This window comes from Loxodonta africana, chromosome 14 (assembly GCF_030014295.1).
Source record: "Loxodonta africana isolate mLoxAfr1 chromosome 14, mLoxAfr1.hap2, whole genome shotgun sequence".
Taxonomy (NCBI): Eukaryota; Metazoa; Chordata; class Mammalia; order Proboscidea; family Elephantidae; genus Loxodonta; species Loxodonta africana.
The window spans coordinates 48529579-48545396 of NC_087355.1; the positions used below are offsets into that span (position 1 = coordinate 48529579).

The following is a 15818-nucleotide window of genomic DNA, read 5'->3' on the forward strand; positions in this document are numbered from 1 at the left end:
GAGAAAGTCAGAAATTTGAAGTTACTGAGCAGGATTAGTTTTGAGCAGGATTGGTCATAGTTCAGCCTTTTGATGGGAGTGCCATCTAAGCAACTTACATAACCTCTGAGCGCTAGTTTCTTAATCTGTTCAACGTGTGAACAATAATATTTACCACAGAGCTAGAAAGACTAAATGAGGTATCCACGAAAATGCCTTGGAAACCCCCAGGTACTATACAGATACATTACTGTGAGGGTTTTTGTGCTGTCTTAGCCTAGCAGTGGAGCTCTGGCGGCACAGTGGTTGAGAGCTCCACTGCTAACCAAAAGGTCAGCAGTTCGAATCCACCACCAGCTCCTTGGAAACGCTATGGAGGCAGTTCTGCTCTGTCCTGTAGGGCCGCAAATGAGTCAGAATCAACTCGACGGTAATGGATAAGCCTAGTAATAACCCCAGACTTTGCCTTTATAAAGCCAGCCATACGTCTAATTAGAATCTCCTGAAGATATGGCAACATGACTTCCTGAGTAAATGTTCAGTTAGTAGCTACCGGCATTGTTCTAGATCATGCTGTCCAATAGAAATATAAGGCAAGCAAATATGTAATTTAAAATTTTCAAGTAGCCATATTAAAAATGAAAAGAAACAGGTGAGATTAATTTTAGTAATATATTTTATTTAACTCAGTGTATTCAAAATATTATCAATATAAAAATATTAATGGGATGGTTCACTCTTTTTGTACTAAGTCTTTGATATCTGGAGTGTATTTTACAGCACTTCTTAATTCAGATTGGCTGCATTTTAAGTGCTCTATGCTTTAGCAGCGGGTTTGGTTTTTTTTGGTTTATAACCATGTGTCGCTACTGGTTACCATGGTGGACGCCTATCACCTTCTAGACATTGGGGTTATAATAGTGAACAAGATATAGAAAGTCCTGTTCCTGGGTGGTGCAAACAGTTAAGTGCTTGGCTGCTAACCAGAAGGTTGGTGGTTTGAGTCCACCAGAGGCACCTCAGAAGGAAGGCCCAGTGGTCTACTTCTGAAAAATCTGCCATTGAAGACCCTGTGAAACACAGTTCTATTCTTACACACGTGGAGTCTGGATCGACTAGGTGGCAACTGGTTTTCTGGTTTCCCTCAAGAAAATCATTTCAGCAGAGGGAGAGACAGTGAACAAGTAACAAATCCCAGCAGTGATATGTGCTGTATAGAAGATACAACAGTAATTTTTTAGGAGGGCTACCTTAGCTAGAATACTTGGGAAAGATCTCTCTAAAGTGTTGACATTGAGCTGAGACGTGAATAATTCAAAAGGGGGAGCTAGCCAGGCAAAAATATGAGAAGTTCTTCTAGTCAGTGGCAACTGCAAACACAGAGCTCTAAAAGGGGTGATTTTTCTGTGTTCAATGAACCAAATGGTTCAGCTGGATTATAGCAGCAAGAAAGTGTGGGACAGGATAAAATGAGATTGGAGAGGTAGGCAGGCTATAGAACAAGCAGGACTTAACAGCTGCTTCAATTGCAATGGTAAGAAGTTGAGATCTTATTTTAAGTGAGATAGGAAGCCAGTGGGGAGGGTTTTAATTAGGGGCACAGGACACACTTGAGGTTCTAAAATACAAATTAGGAACCTGTATGTTAAAAGGAAACCCTGGTGGTGTAGTGGTTAAGAGGTCAGTTGCTAACCAAAAGGTCAGCAGTTCGAATCTACCAGGTGCTCCTTGGAAACCCTATGGGGGGAAGTTCTACTGGGAATCAACTTGATGGCAATGGGGTTTTTGTTTTTTTTTTTGATAAAAGAATACTTCATTTATTATTCACATAACTCAGTGGACCAGAAGACCAAAATTTTTTTAAATGTCTGTAACTGGTGTCTCTTTCCTGTTTTTTAAATAAACTTACATGCATTATCAGTCTCTTCTTATCTATAGACATGTGTATGATTTAGGGAGAACATCTTCTGTGTACTTTATTCCCATTAACTGTCATCTTCTCAAATTCCCAAAAAGACTTTGGCAGCTTACTTTGTATAAAGTTCTCATTTATGCTTGATTGATGACCAAAATGCCTTTAAGGAGAGACTCAAAAAATGCTTCAGCAGTTGATCTGCTGCTGATTGTCTCTTTTGTGTTTTTTCCCTTTTGGCAGACATGTGCATTGCTATTTTAATTTCTCTTCTCATGATCCTGATTTGTGCAATGGCTACTTACGGTGCATACAAGGTAAGCGGCTTTGAAATAAGTGCTGCGCCTCTTCTGAGTCCCTTACACATGTGATCCTTTGGCCTATTTGGCGTAACTACAAAATAATGATTCTCAGTTTGCCGATATTATTTTGGGAAGTTTAAATCTCTGATTAATATTATGTGGTGCTAGGGGAACCATTATTATAGTCTCAGAAATGTTCATTGAAACCTACTTGTTGGCTACTTGTATTTGGCATGCCAGTTGTTATCAATTATTAGTTAATGAATTTCTATTGATCGTTTTGTATCAGATTAAGAAAAGATTTCTTTGAATTCAACAAAATAGTGTTTTGTGATATTGAACATATTCATGTTCTGTTTTCTCTTCTGTTTAGCAACATGCTGCCTGGATCATCCCATTCTTCTGTTACCAGATATTTGATTTTGCCCTAAATACGTTGGTTGCTGTCACTGTGCTTGTTTATCCAAACTCCATTCAGGAATACATACGGCAGCTGGTATGTGGCCTTCCAGATTATTGCTTGTCTTCATGAGGGAACCATGGTTAAGTTAGGGATCTAGAGATAGAGACAGACAGACAGATAGACACACACACACATATTAATTTGTGGATTTTTAACTTGAATGTTGTTAGCTGCCATCAAGTCCACCCCCACTCATGACCACCACTCATGCACAGTGGAATAAAACAATGCCTGGTCTTGCACATTCCCATGATTGGTTGTGAATCAGACCGTTGTGTTCCATGGAGTTTTCATTGGCTGATTTTCAGAAGGAGGTTGCCAGGCCTTCCTTCCTGGCATGTTTTAGTCTGGAAGTTCCACTGAAGCCTACCCAGCATCATAGCAACAGATAAGCCTCTAATACATAAGGTGCATTGGCCAGGAATTCAACCTGGGTCTCCTACATGGAAAGTGAGAATTCTACCACCAAACCACCAATGTTCTCTGGGTTTTTAACTTGCATCTGAGTTACCAATTAGAGATTTTTTAATGTTATCTTGAAAATATGTTTTTTTCTTAACAATTCTTTTTTTTGGAAAATATAACTCCTTGAACTTTAGATAGATAAGTTGATGGCAATGATGGTGGCTACCTAAAATATGAGCTAGTTACTAAATGTCTTCTTTGGTAAAATGAAATTTGTTTAGATGTCGGCCAAGGATAGCTTTTTGCCTCCACCATTACATGGGAGAAGTGGAACTCTTTATACGCTGGTTCCCAAAATTATTTGACCGTAAAACCTCTTTCTTCCCCGGGCATCTGCCATCCTCTTAGACGTACTTTGTAACCACATGTGCGCATACCAGCAGCTGGGTATTAAGAAGCTTGTGGCAGTTAGGAGTTAGAATACTTCTGTGCCTTTACATTTTTTTGACTTCTGTTTTTAAAATTGCGAGTGTACCTAAAAATTTAAATTCTATAAAATCTTAAAATGTTTTAAATGGTGAGATTGTTGACTCTTTGGAGGTTTAAATAGTAGTTTATAAACAAGGGAAAATGAGAGAGATTTTTCTGGGATGGGAGAGTTGAGGCCAGGGGATTTAATGTGGCAATGGAAGCTGAAAGGTTCAGTGGAAATGAGAGCAGTGGAGAAAATGTGGGGGGAGAAGTTTGCCATCTTGATGGCAGTTAGGCCCAGTTCATGTCACTGGTACCCAGCACACCTACCACAAAGAGCATCTAATGTTTTGCTGCTTGAAAGTATCTCAGTGGTCATTGCTGTTATTGTTGTTCTTGGTATTAATGGCTTCTCTTTGTTTTAGAAAACAGGTCCATGTTTTTGTATAGTGTTGTGAAAATTTTTGTGTATTTCCCATGAGCTAATTTTATATGTTATCTCTTGTGATACAGTGAAAGCAATGATGAGAGGAGCACTGGTGGTACAATGGTTAAGAACTTGGCTGCTAACTGAAAGGTCAAGGCACAAACCCTCCAGACACTCCACGGGAGAGAAGACCTGACGATCTGCTCCCATAAAGATTACAGCTTAGGAAACCCTGTGGGGCAGCTCTGCTCTGTTGCATGGGGTCTCTATGAGTTGGTACAGTGTTTCTGCCTGATGGGGTTTACATATGGTGAGCAGGTTGAGGGAGTTACCTCTCTCTTTAAGGCTTGTGTTTTTACTCTGTAACAACGATCAGCACTGGGCTTCTAAAATCATCCTGGAAGTATGGAGGAAACATGATCTCAGCACAGAGTGCCATATGAGGGACTTGGAAAAGATGGTGTTGATTAACAAGATATTAATACAAGCCATATGGCAGCCTGTGACTATTTGAATAATATACTGTGTGGTACATTCTGTATATAGCAAATTTACTAGAGTATAAGGGCTAATATGCAGGAAAAGCATTTAAAACACTCGGAATACTATATAGACTTTCTGTTGTGTGCCATGGTTTTCAGTAATTCTACAATCATTTGCTTTAGACCTCCAAACAAAAAAAAACTAAACCTGTTGCCATCGAGTCAATTCTGACTCATAGCGACCCTATAGGACAGAATAGAACTGCTCCATAGGATTTCCAAGGAGCAGCTGATGGATTTGAACTGCTGACCTTTTGGTTAGCAGCCATAGTACACCGTAGCTCTTAACCACTGCACCACCTGGGCTCCTTTAGACCTCCAGTAGTATAGTAACATTGGTTGTGGTGGTGTTCTGTGCCATTGAGTCAATTCCAACCCTTAGTGACTGCATGTGACAGAGTAGAACTTCTCCATAGGGTTTCCTAGGCTGTGACCTTTACGGGAGCAGATTGCCAGATCTTTTCACCCATGGAGTGGCTGGTGGGTTTTAAACTCTACCTTTTGGTTAGCAGGGGAGCTCTTCTTAACCATTGCTCCACCAGAGCTCTTTTCATCAACGCTAGTGACAGTAATTATAATACCAGTTGAAAAAAATCACCATCCACTTATAATTTGTAATTACAAACCATGTAAGTGAATAGTTTTTGTATGTTGTGCTTAAAGATCAGCCTGGGCTAAAAGAGCAAGACTTGCAGGTTATTACGATGCCTCAGAGACAGCAGCAAGTAGGAATGTTAAAGTTCCACTGATAGTGAGGCCCTTGTTGACAAACTGAGATATGATGGGTCTGGGAAGACAATTATCTGTGAAGCCTGGGAGAAAGCACCCACTGAATTTTAATACCTGTTCTGATAAGCGGACAATGATCTGTTTATGTGGAGTCCTGTAAAATGCAATTAATGTTAGTCGTGCATATGTTTTTATAAATTTCCATTGGACATGGAAACCGTGTTCACTTTTCTGGGGGAAAAGAGTGTAGGCATAGTTGTGGAAAGGGTCCCATATTTCCACATTAATCCCTACTTCTTTTACAAGAGACACAAAACAATATGATTTCTTGCTCTTGTGACCAGCAACTGTGTTATTTTATTCGCAGCCTTTAAAATCAACAGTACAAAAAACCCTTCCAGGGTTCAAGGGAAAGGACCAGTTTCATGAAAGTGGCTTTTATTTCTTAAGTATTTTGCCCAAAGTGAAAGGAGACTGAAAACCATTACATGGTGCTCATCCTGGGAGTGGGAGCCAAGCGCTTGAGTCACGAGTTTCTCCGTGTCCTACCTTAACATTTGAAGCTTCTTCGTTATGTCTCAGGATACTGTTAATATAGAATCCCAGTGCATAGTGTTGAGTGTTGAGGAAGAGAGAAAGAGGTAGAAGGTGACTGCAGCATGCCGGGCTGCCTTTTGTCCACATGTATCTAGGCTGGTTAAATGCATACCCTGTATAGCATGGTTCAGACCTTGCAGAAAATCTAAATACCAGAGGTATGCAGAATATCCCCAGATACTGACTTCTAACTGTGTATAGTAGGGGGCAGAGTTATGTTTTCAGGTCTTGCTCATGACTACCATTTATTTTTCTTTTCAGGAGTTGTTACCTGAGTGATGAACAGATTAGTGTCCCCATTGCACCGTTTGTAGCTTTTTTCATTCATAGAGATAGTTTAGAAATTTTGTATTGGTTCTAAATAATAACTGCCTGCTTTCTGATAAGTATGTCTGCATTACTGCAGAAGGAATATAATCTTGAACGATTAATGAGATTTGCTAATAAGGCACTTTTCTTTTGCAGCCTCCTAATTTCCCCTACAGAGAGGATATCATGTCAGTGAATCCTACCTGTTTGGTCCTTATTATTCTTCTGTTTATCAGCATTATCTTGGCTCTTAAGGTAAGCATGAAGATTTTACCTGTAGTCTAAATATTGTTAAATGTATTCCTGAATGCCGAAGTAGTAAGCAGATTTCAGTCAGTTCATTGTCTTGGTTTAGATATCTGAACTGCTTTTTGATTTCCTAACATTGTAGTTCCTTCTGTTATCTATATTAGAAATGAATACTAACCAGAATTCCACAAATCAGTCAAGGGTTATTCCAAAAACTACTTGGATAGGAATAAATGAATTGTTCATAGTACATCTCTTTTCATACACATTACGTAATATGTATCATATGCTGTGTCAGACATTAAAATATCTCCGTATACATTCTTTTGTATTTTTTTCCATTTTTTTATAGTAGTAAAATATATGTAACATAAGATTTGCCATTTTAACCACTTTTAATGTACAGTTCAGTGGCGTTAATTACACTCACAGCGTTGTGGAACCATCACCACTATTTCTAAAATTTGTTATCAGCCCAAACAGAAACTCAGGACATCTTCAGTAGTGACTCCCTACTCTCCCCCATCTCCTGGTAACCTCTAATCTACCTTCTGTCTCCATGCATTGCCTAGTCTAGGTATTTCACAAAAATGGAATCATGCAGTATTTGTCCTTTTACGTTTAGCCTGTTTCACTTAGCCTAATGTTTTCAAGGTTCATCCATGCTGTACCATGTATCAGAATTTCATTTCTCTTTAGGGCTGAATAGTATTTCTGTAATTTGCTTTTACAATGTAATATTCTCTTATCTGAATATCATTCTATTCTGAATATCCTTCTATGTCAATTATTTGTATGGCTGCATAGTGAGTGGTCCATCATAGATTTATCATTACTTGGTAAATTGCCTACTAAGTTGGACACGGAGACAATTTTTGCTTTTCCCTGTATTAGTGCTTCGGTGAATGTACTTAAATACATGTTTTCACACTTACATGTTTATTTCCATAAGGTACATTTCTTAAAATATCTATTCAAGATTACAGAAATGTCAAATAAGAAATAAGGTCACCGAAATAAATGATTGGGTTTTTAGAGACAACGGGCAGAGGCTTTCCTCCTGTTGGAGTGCTTAGTAAGTGAATGTGTGTGGTGTTGCAAGAGGTCCTGGAGAACACTGACTGGGGGGTCTATGAAGCCCTGGCCACCAGGTCCTTGCCTTTTGTTTGCTGTTGAGTCTTTCAATTATAGATTTGTTGTTTTAGAGGCCGTATGTTAAAGCATTCAGTGTCCACTGCTGAAATAATGGCTGAATAATCTTACATAACACGTAACTAATATGCCTAAGCATACCTTTTCCATTCGTATTGAAATTCTCAAAAAATCTTGGGCTTTTTAAAAAATAAAGATGCAATATTGCAATTGAGATAACCGAAAGTTTGATTAAATTGAAATATATTGTGCGCGTTGTTTAAGAAACACACCCTTCCATCTTTCTCTTTCTCGTTGATGATTCACGGTTTCAGATGATTGCCATTCAAGGAACATTTTATAAAAAGGCATTATACATTTTTATCTTAACATCAGAAATTTGAATGTGAGAAATAATCATCATGAGGTATGAATGTAGCTTAAGCCAGCCTTCTGCGTATAAGAATGTTTTACTTTACTCTCCAAAAAAATGTTGACATGCGCCTCTTCTGTTTTGAGTGTTATCTTTTTTTAAAAAGAGCTTTGTTGAGATATAATTCACATGCCATAAAATCCATTCATTTGAAGCATACAACTCAGTGGTTTCTAGTGTATCCATAGAGTTATACAATCACAACTCTCTGGTTGCACAATCTAATTTTAGAACATTTTTATCACTCCACAGAGAAACCCGTTAGTAGTCACTCCCCCTTAACCCCACCCCATCTTCAGCCCTACGAAACCACGAATCTCATTTCTCTCTCTATAGATTTGCCTGTTGTGGACACTTCATATAAAAAATCATACATGTTCTACCGTGGCTGAATTATTTCATGTAGCGTAATATTTAGGGTTCATCCACGTCATAGCACGTATCAGAACTTTCTCTTTATGGCTGAGTACTATTCCATTGTATGGGTATACCACATTTTATTTATTCATTCATTAGTTGGTGAACATTCGGGTTGTTTCCACCTTTTGGCTTTTATAAATAATTCTGCTATGATCCGTGTACATGTTTTTATGTGTTTATATGTTTTGAATTTTCTGGGGTATACATACACCTAGGAGTGGGATTGCTGGGTCATATGATAACCGTGTGTTTAAGCTTTTGAGGAACTGCTGGACTATTTTCCAAAGTGGCTGTACCATTTTACATTCCTACCAGCAATGTATAAGGGTTCCAATTTCTCCACATCCTTAAACTTCTTTTAATCAAAGAATTATAAAGTCGGAAAGAGATTTTTTAGATCATTTCATTCTTATCCAATTAGAAATGATTGGACTGAAAGTGCAGAAAGCTCATAGTTGAAGCATCTCCCATGAATTCCTGCTTTATTTCCAGCGTGTCTTTATGTTGGGCATTAATTTTAAATATCTTCTTTGGAGTTATTGCTTTTATTGTGAAAATGGAAATGTTTTAGGGAATTTTGTTTACTGTGAAGCAAACTTATGTGCTGTGAACCGTTTTTAAAAAATCGACTTGTCTAATAAAATCACAGATAATCATGTAGGATAAAAATTCTCAAGTCAGGTTAAAATATGGCAAGAAATGGGTTTGAGTTTGATTGTTCTGTGAATGGGGGGACAGTTAATATTTGTGGTGATTGCTCATTCTAACTACCTTTTCTTAAGAATTTCTTATTCTATTCTTAGACCCTCCTATCTCCAAACCCACCACCGCCACCTTCAGGGGTGTGTATATATATATACATGTATGTGTGTGTGTATATATATATATACATGTAGCGCTTTAAGTGAAAGTTTACAAATCAAGTCAGTCTCTCATACAAAAATTTATATACACCTTGCCATATACTCCTAGTTGCTCTCCTCCTAATGAGACAGCATACTACTTCCCTCCACTGTCAGTTTTCGTGTCCATTCGGCCAGCCTCAGACCCCCTCTGCCCTCTCATCTCCCCTCCAGACAGGAGCTTCCCCCATAGTCTCATGTGCCTACTTGATCCAAGAAGCTTACTCTTCACCAGTATCATTTTCTGTCTCATAGTCCAGTCCAATCCCTGTCTGAAGAGCTGGCTTTGGGAATGGTTCCTGTCTTGGGCTAACAGAAGGTCTGGGGACCATGAACTCCGGCGTCCTTCTAGTCTCAGTCAGACCATTAAGTCTGATTTTTTTACGAGAATTTGAGGTCTGCATCCCACTGCCCTCCTGCTCCCTCAGGGGTTCTCTGTTGTGTTCCCTGTCAGGGCAGTCATCGATTGTGGCCGGGCACCATCTAGTTCTTCTGGTCTCAGGCTGATGTAGTCTCTGGTTTATATGGTACTTTCTGTCTCTTGGGCTCATAGCTATCGTGTGACCTTGGTGTTCTTCATTCTCCTTTGATCCAGGTGGGTTGAGACCAATTGATACATCTTAGATGGCTGCTTGCTAGCATTTAAGACCTCTGAGGTATATTTTTATATCATAGAACAAGGCTGCAGTAGCACCCTTGGCTGGAAGGTTACCATACCCAACATTTGTAATTTTAAGGGCTTTTGGTTTAGTAGAGTTAGTGTATGCATCCACAATTTATGTAAATAAAAGTTTTATAATATGTCTCTATCTATGGTGGCATTTTAAATCACCTGAAGTTTGAAGATTAAAAATCTTAATAATCACTACTCAACTTTCAGGGTTACCTGATTAGCTGCGTTTGGAACTGCTACCGATACATCAATGGAAGAAACTCCTCTGACGTCTTGGTTTATGTCACCAGCAATGACACTACGGTAGGTGTGATACCACTTAACCTGGAGATCTCTCCACTCCTCTGCTGTATGGTGGCCTCTGAATGTTTCTGGTGTTTGCTACACTGGTTTGACATAGACTCAGGACTTTTATCGTTGTTGAGACCTACCTGTGAGCTACTTAGTCCTCAAAGGAGTCATAGTTGAATGAAATGGGTTTCGTTTTCCTTATAGGGTATTAAAATCTAGATGATCCATATTCTTGTTTATTTTTAAAAAATATTGCAGAAGGTAATATATGCATCTTACCCATATTTATGTATTTTCAACCTTAATGATTAAACCATGGTATACAAATCTAGATATCAATTCTGCATTATTATGACAATATTGCTCTCTACGTGTGAAATTAAACCTAGTAATGTGATTTTATAGGTAGATATTTAAGAGGGGTAGAGGCTGCTATGTCTTTAAACTTTGCCTTGCTTATGAAAACCTTAGGTAATTTAGGTGATCCCTGGTGTCTGCTAGTTGTCTATACGTAAAAATTTTTAACCTACCAAATACGGTCTTGGAAAATGTACCTTCACTGGAAGGGTCCTTGAAATCGTTTGTACTTGTTGTAAATTATCTTGAAACGGCCTGGATTATGGTAAAGATAAAAGTCTAAGTCCTCTTGGTATTAAACTACATGTGTCTTCATCATCTTGGTATTCAGCACCATGCCTGAAGCAGTGCTCGTTAGAAGTGCTCTGTGAGCAGTTAATGAAGTGGATGGAGATGAATGACATGAACATATGGGATGAGTTGAAATGGATAGGACGGGATAGAATGGGTGAGATAAATATGAATGTCATGTCATGTCTAAACTAGCACAGAGTTACAGAGTTTTAAAAGTTTCTGGTGACTCGTTCACTGTGTGACCTTACTGAAATAATTTAACTTGCCCCTGACTTGACTTTCTTGTGTGTATAAAATGGGAATAAAACAGTTTCATACTTTATTAATTATATGAATGCAGCCTGGTATTACTAAGAACTATCTACGATTTCTGAGAGAAAATATGTTGTGAATAGTTTTCCTAAGTGTTCACCAAACATTTGTTGAATTGGATTACAAATGCATAAGCTATGTTTCAAGATTGGACTGTGGCATGATCAGAGGCACAAAAACCAGCACACCCAGTGCTGAGGCAGCACTTTTTGGGGGTCTGCAGACTCCTATGTAATGATTACAGTAAACACATTGTCTTAGTCATCTAGTGCTGCTATTAACAGAAATACCACAAGAGGATGGCTCTCACAAAGAAGTTTATTCTTTTACAGTCCAGTAGGCTAGAAGTCCGAATTCAGGGTGCCAGCTCCAGGGGAAGGCTTTCTCTCTCTGTCTGCCCTGGAGGAAGACCCTTGTCACCAGTCTTCCCTTGGTCTGGGAGCATCTCAGTGCAGGAACCTCAGGCTCAAAGGATATGCTCTGCTCCCAGTGCTGCTTTCTTGGTGGTATGAGGCCCCCATGTCTCTTTGCTTGCTTCTCTCTTTTATATCTCAAAAGAGATTGGCTTAAGACACTATTTATCTTATAGATCTTATCAATATAACTGCCACTAATCCATCTCATTACATCACAGTGATAGAATTTACAACACATAGGGAAATCACATCAGATGACAAAATGGTAGGCAATCATACAATACCGGGAATAATGACCTAGCCAAGTTGACAGATATTTTTGAGGACATAGTTCAATCCATGACACGTGTGTTTTACTTAACTCTTTAAAGAATTGTTCTTGGGTCAGTGAATCTCTTTAGAGACTGTTCAAAACTCTCATAATTTTGATGAAATTCCTGGCTTAAAGAATTTTCCCTTCTCTTTGAGTTGTTGGATATTTAGTTGTCTATAAATTTCTACTTTGTATTAAAAAACAAAACTACCAAAAAAAACCCCCAAAAAACTCAGAGTACAATTATTGTCCAGCTGCACTAATGGAAAAGCTAAACCGAGTTTGAGGAAAATAAAATTGCTAAAAGAAGCAAAGTACATCAGAACCTCATCCTAAATATCAGGGAGAATAGGGCTTACAAAACTATAATCTAGTTTTGTCATTTGTCCTGATCTGCATAACTACATAAAGAACCTCATAGCATGTAACAGTGTGTTTCTCTTTTGTCCATGTCTTTATTGGGAGTCCACATTGACATAATAACATGTTGTACCTTTTACTTCCTATCAAATATTAGGCCAGGTGGCTTTTCTCCCAGGCCAAGTAGTACCAGCTTCACCTCTGAAAAGGTAGTGGGGCTCTTATTGGTAGAAAATAAATGTGTGTGTGTAAGTGTTTTCCCTTTCTCTTAAACAGTACACATATTAGTAGCCAGATACGTACTTTCCCAAATTCTGCTGAGGGAGGACAGATAAGAGTTATTAATTAGATGTTGGAGATCATTTTGTGGATTTTTTTCTTCTCCAGTTTTCCAACTCAACCAAACTAAAAACCTTCAAAGGGACTGCCTAGAGCAGAAGGTCATAACTCTCTCAGTTCATGAAGCCTTAGGGTCTTAGTGATTTTTTTTTTTTTCACAGCACCCTTAGGTCAAAAGGAATACCTACCTGTTTAGTTTAAGTATTCAGGTCCCAACAAGTTAATAGAAATAGTAAGTGCAGTATCTTAAATTTACAATATCTCAGGGTGCCACTTTGAGTTAGTTGCAGCACCCAAGGCCTCAGCACACAGTCTGGGAGCCCTTGCAGGGATGTGCCATGCCTTTCTGAACTGTAGAATTCACATTCAGTACAATCTTTGTGCTACATATTACGTAATACCACATTCTTACCACTCTACTCCCATCCAAATTTGACTTTAAGGGAAAAAACATTAAAACACTAAACATGAAAGAGGCCTCAGATAAGTAAAGCATTACAGAAGAAGAAGTAGGAGGCCTCATGCTTCCCAATCTCGGAACCTATTATACAGCCACAGTAGTCAAAACAGCCTGGTACTGGTACGGAGATAGATAGACCAATGGAACAGAACCGAGAACGCAGAAGTAAACCCATCCATTTATGGATAGTTGATCTTCGACAAAGGGTCAAAATCCATTAAATGGGGAAGAGATAGTCACTTTAACAAACGGTGCTGGCAAAACTGAATATCCATTTGCAGAAAAATGAAACAGGATCCTTACCTCACATCATACACAAAAATGAACTCAAGATAGATTGAAGACCTGAGTGTAATACCTAAAACTATAAAGATCATGAAAGAAAAAATGGGGGACCCTAATTTGTGGCATAAACAGACTATCAAACATAACTAAAAATGCACAGACAGAAGAAGATGAACTAGATGACTGGGACCTCCTAAAAATAAAATACTTAACGTGCATCAAAAGAATTTGCCGGTAGCGTAAAAAGAGAGGCCACAGACCGGGAAAAAATTTTTGGCGATGATATACCTGACAAAGGACTAATCTCTAAAATTTATAGAAAACTTCAACACCCCAACAACAAAAAGACAAACAAAGCAACTAAAAAATGGGCAAAGGACATGAACAGACACTTCACTGGAGAAGACATTCAGGTGGCCAACAAATACGTGAAGAGATGCTGACTATCATTGGCTATTAAAAAAAAAAAACAAAAACAAAGACAAACCCGTTGCCGTTGAGTTGATTCCAACTCATAGCGATCCTATAGGACAGAGTAGAACTGCCCCATACGGTTTCCAAGGAGTGCCTGGTGGATTCGAACTACCGACCTTTTGGCTAGTAGCCATAGCTCTTAACCACTGTGCTACCAGGGTTTCCATCATTAGCCGTTAAAAAAACTACAACGAAGTACTATCTCACCCTAGTGAGATAATACTTAAAAAAGAAAATAGCAAGTGTTGGCGAGGTTGCAGGCAGATTGGAACTCTCATACACTGCTGGTGGAAATGTAAAATGGTACAACCACTGTGGAAAACAGTATGATGCTTCCTTAAAAAGCAAGAAATAGAAATACCTTATGATCCAGCAGGCCCACTACTAGGTATATATCCTAGAGAAATAAGAGCTGTGGCGTGAGTGGACATATGCACACCCACGTTCATTGCAGCATTATTCACAATAACAAAAAGATGGAAACAACCTAAGTGCCCAGTGGTGGATGAATGGATAAACAAACTGTGGGACATCCACACAATGGAATACTGTGCAATGGTAGCAGATAACGAATCCATGAAACATCTCACAGCATGGATGCCTCTGGAGGACATTATGCTGAGTGAAATAAGTCAATCACAAAAAGACAAATATTGCATAAGTCCACTATTATAAAAATATCAAGAAAAGGTTTACACACAGAAAGAAACATTCTTTGGTGATTACCGGGAATGGGAGGGGGAAGGAGGGGAAATCACTAAGTATATAGTAGACACATATTAACTCTGGTGAAGGGAAAGACAAAACACAATATGGGGGAAGTCAACACAGTGTGACCAAGGCAAAGGAAGACACCGAGGTATGCAAGAGTAATAAGCAACAATGGTAAGCTCTATTACATATACAATCCTTCAACAACAGTGATAATAGTAATTTATAAGTAGATATATAGGTAATATGTAAGCTGAGCAGGTGTGGAATGGTGCATGGGAGTATACCCATGAGCATGTATAGGTTTGGCAGTAGACATTTCTACATATTTTTATATACTGGGAATATATACATGTATATAATAGAGTACACAGGGTGCATAGTCATGAAAACCTCTTACCATAACCACCACTTCGTGGGACTGAAGCACTAGACTTGAGAGATTAGGCCCATAGTTTTGGAGGACATCTAGGTCAGTAGGCATAACATAGGCCATAAAGACAATGTTCTATATCCTACCTTGGTAAGTAGTGACTGGGATCTTCAAAGCTTGTGAGCAGCCATCTGAGATACAACTATTGGTCTCTTCCCATTGGGACCAAAGAAGGATGAAGAAAACAAAAGACTCAAGGAAACAGTCGAAAGGACTAACAAACTACGTAATCCACAGCCTCCACTAGCCTGAGACCAGAAGAATTAGATGTGCCCAGCTACCACTACTGACCGCTCTGACGGGGCCACAATAGAAGGTCCGGGGCAGAGTGGGAGAACAAAGTGGAACAAAATTAAAATTCATAAAAACAGTCAGATTCAGTGGTCAGGTGGAACCCCTGAGACTATGGCCCCTGGATACCTTTCAAAGTTGGAACTGAACCCACTCCAAGAGAGCACCTCTCAGCAAAACAATAGACCTGTAAAGAGAACAGTAACCCCCGTGAGGAAGATGCACCTTAGACCATTCAACCATACAAGACCAAAAGGGCAGCATTTGCCCAAAAGCAAAGTTCAGAAGGCAGGAAGGGGCAGGAAAGCCAGACAAATGGACATGGGAAACCCAGGGAGGATAGGGGGAGAGTACTGGCACATTGAGGGGATTGCAACCAATGTCACAAAACAAGCTGTGTATAAATTGTTGAATGGGAAACTCATTTGCTCTGTAAACTTTCACCTAAACCACAATAAAATGTTCAAAAAAAACCCACTAAACATGTAGATTATAGAAACAGATTTTCTTCACATTAAATTTTATACAAATTGAGATG

At 38.9% G+C, this 15818-nt stretch overlaps 1 protein-coding gene across 1 annotated transcript in view; it reads left to right on the forward strand.

Moving 5' to 3' along the window:
• The window catches only part of LAPTM4B (lysosomal protein transmembrane 4 beta), a 62836-nt gene that overhangs the window by 30637 nt on the left and 16381 nt on the right, over positions 1–15818 (forward strand). The window contains exons 3-6 of the mRNA XM_010588420.3: positions 2135–2208; positions 2567–2689; positions 6293–6391; positions 10152–10247. Coding sequence (XP_010586722.1) covers positions 2135–2208; positions 2567–2689; positions 6293–6391; positions 10152–10247 — 392 coding nt within the window. The remainder of the gene's footprint in view (positions 1–2134; positions 2209–2566; positions 2690–6292; positions 6392–10151; positions 10248–15818) is intronic.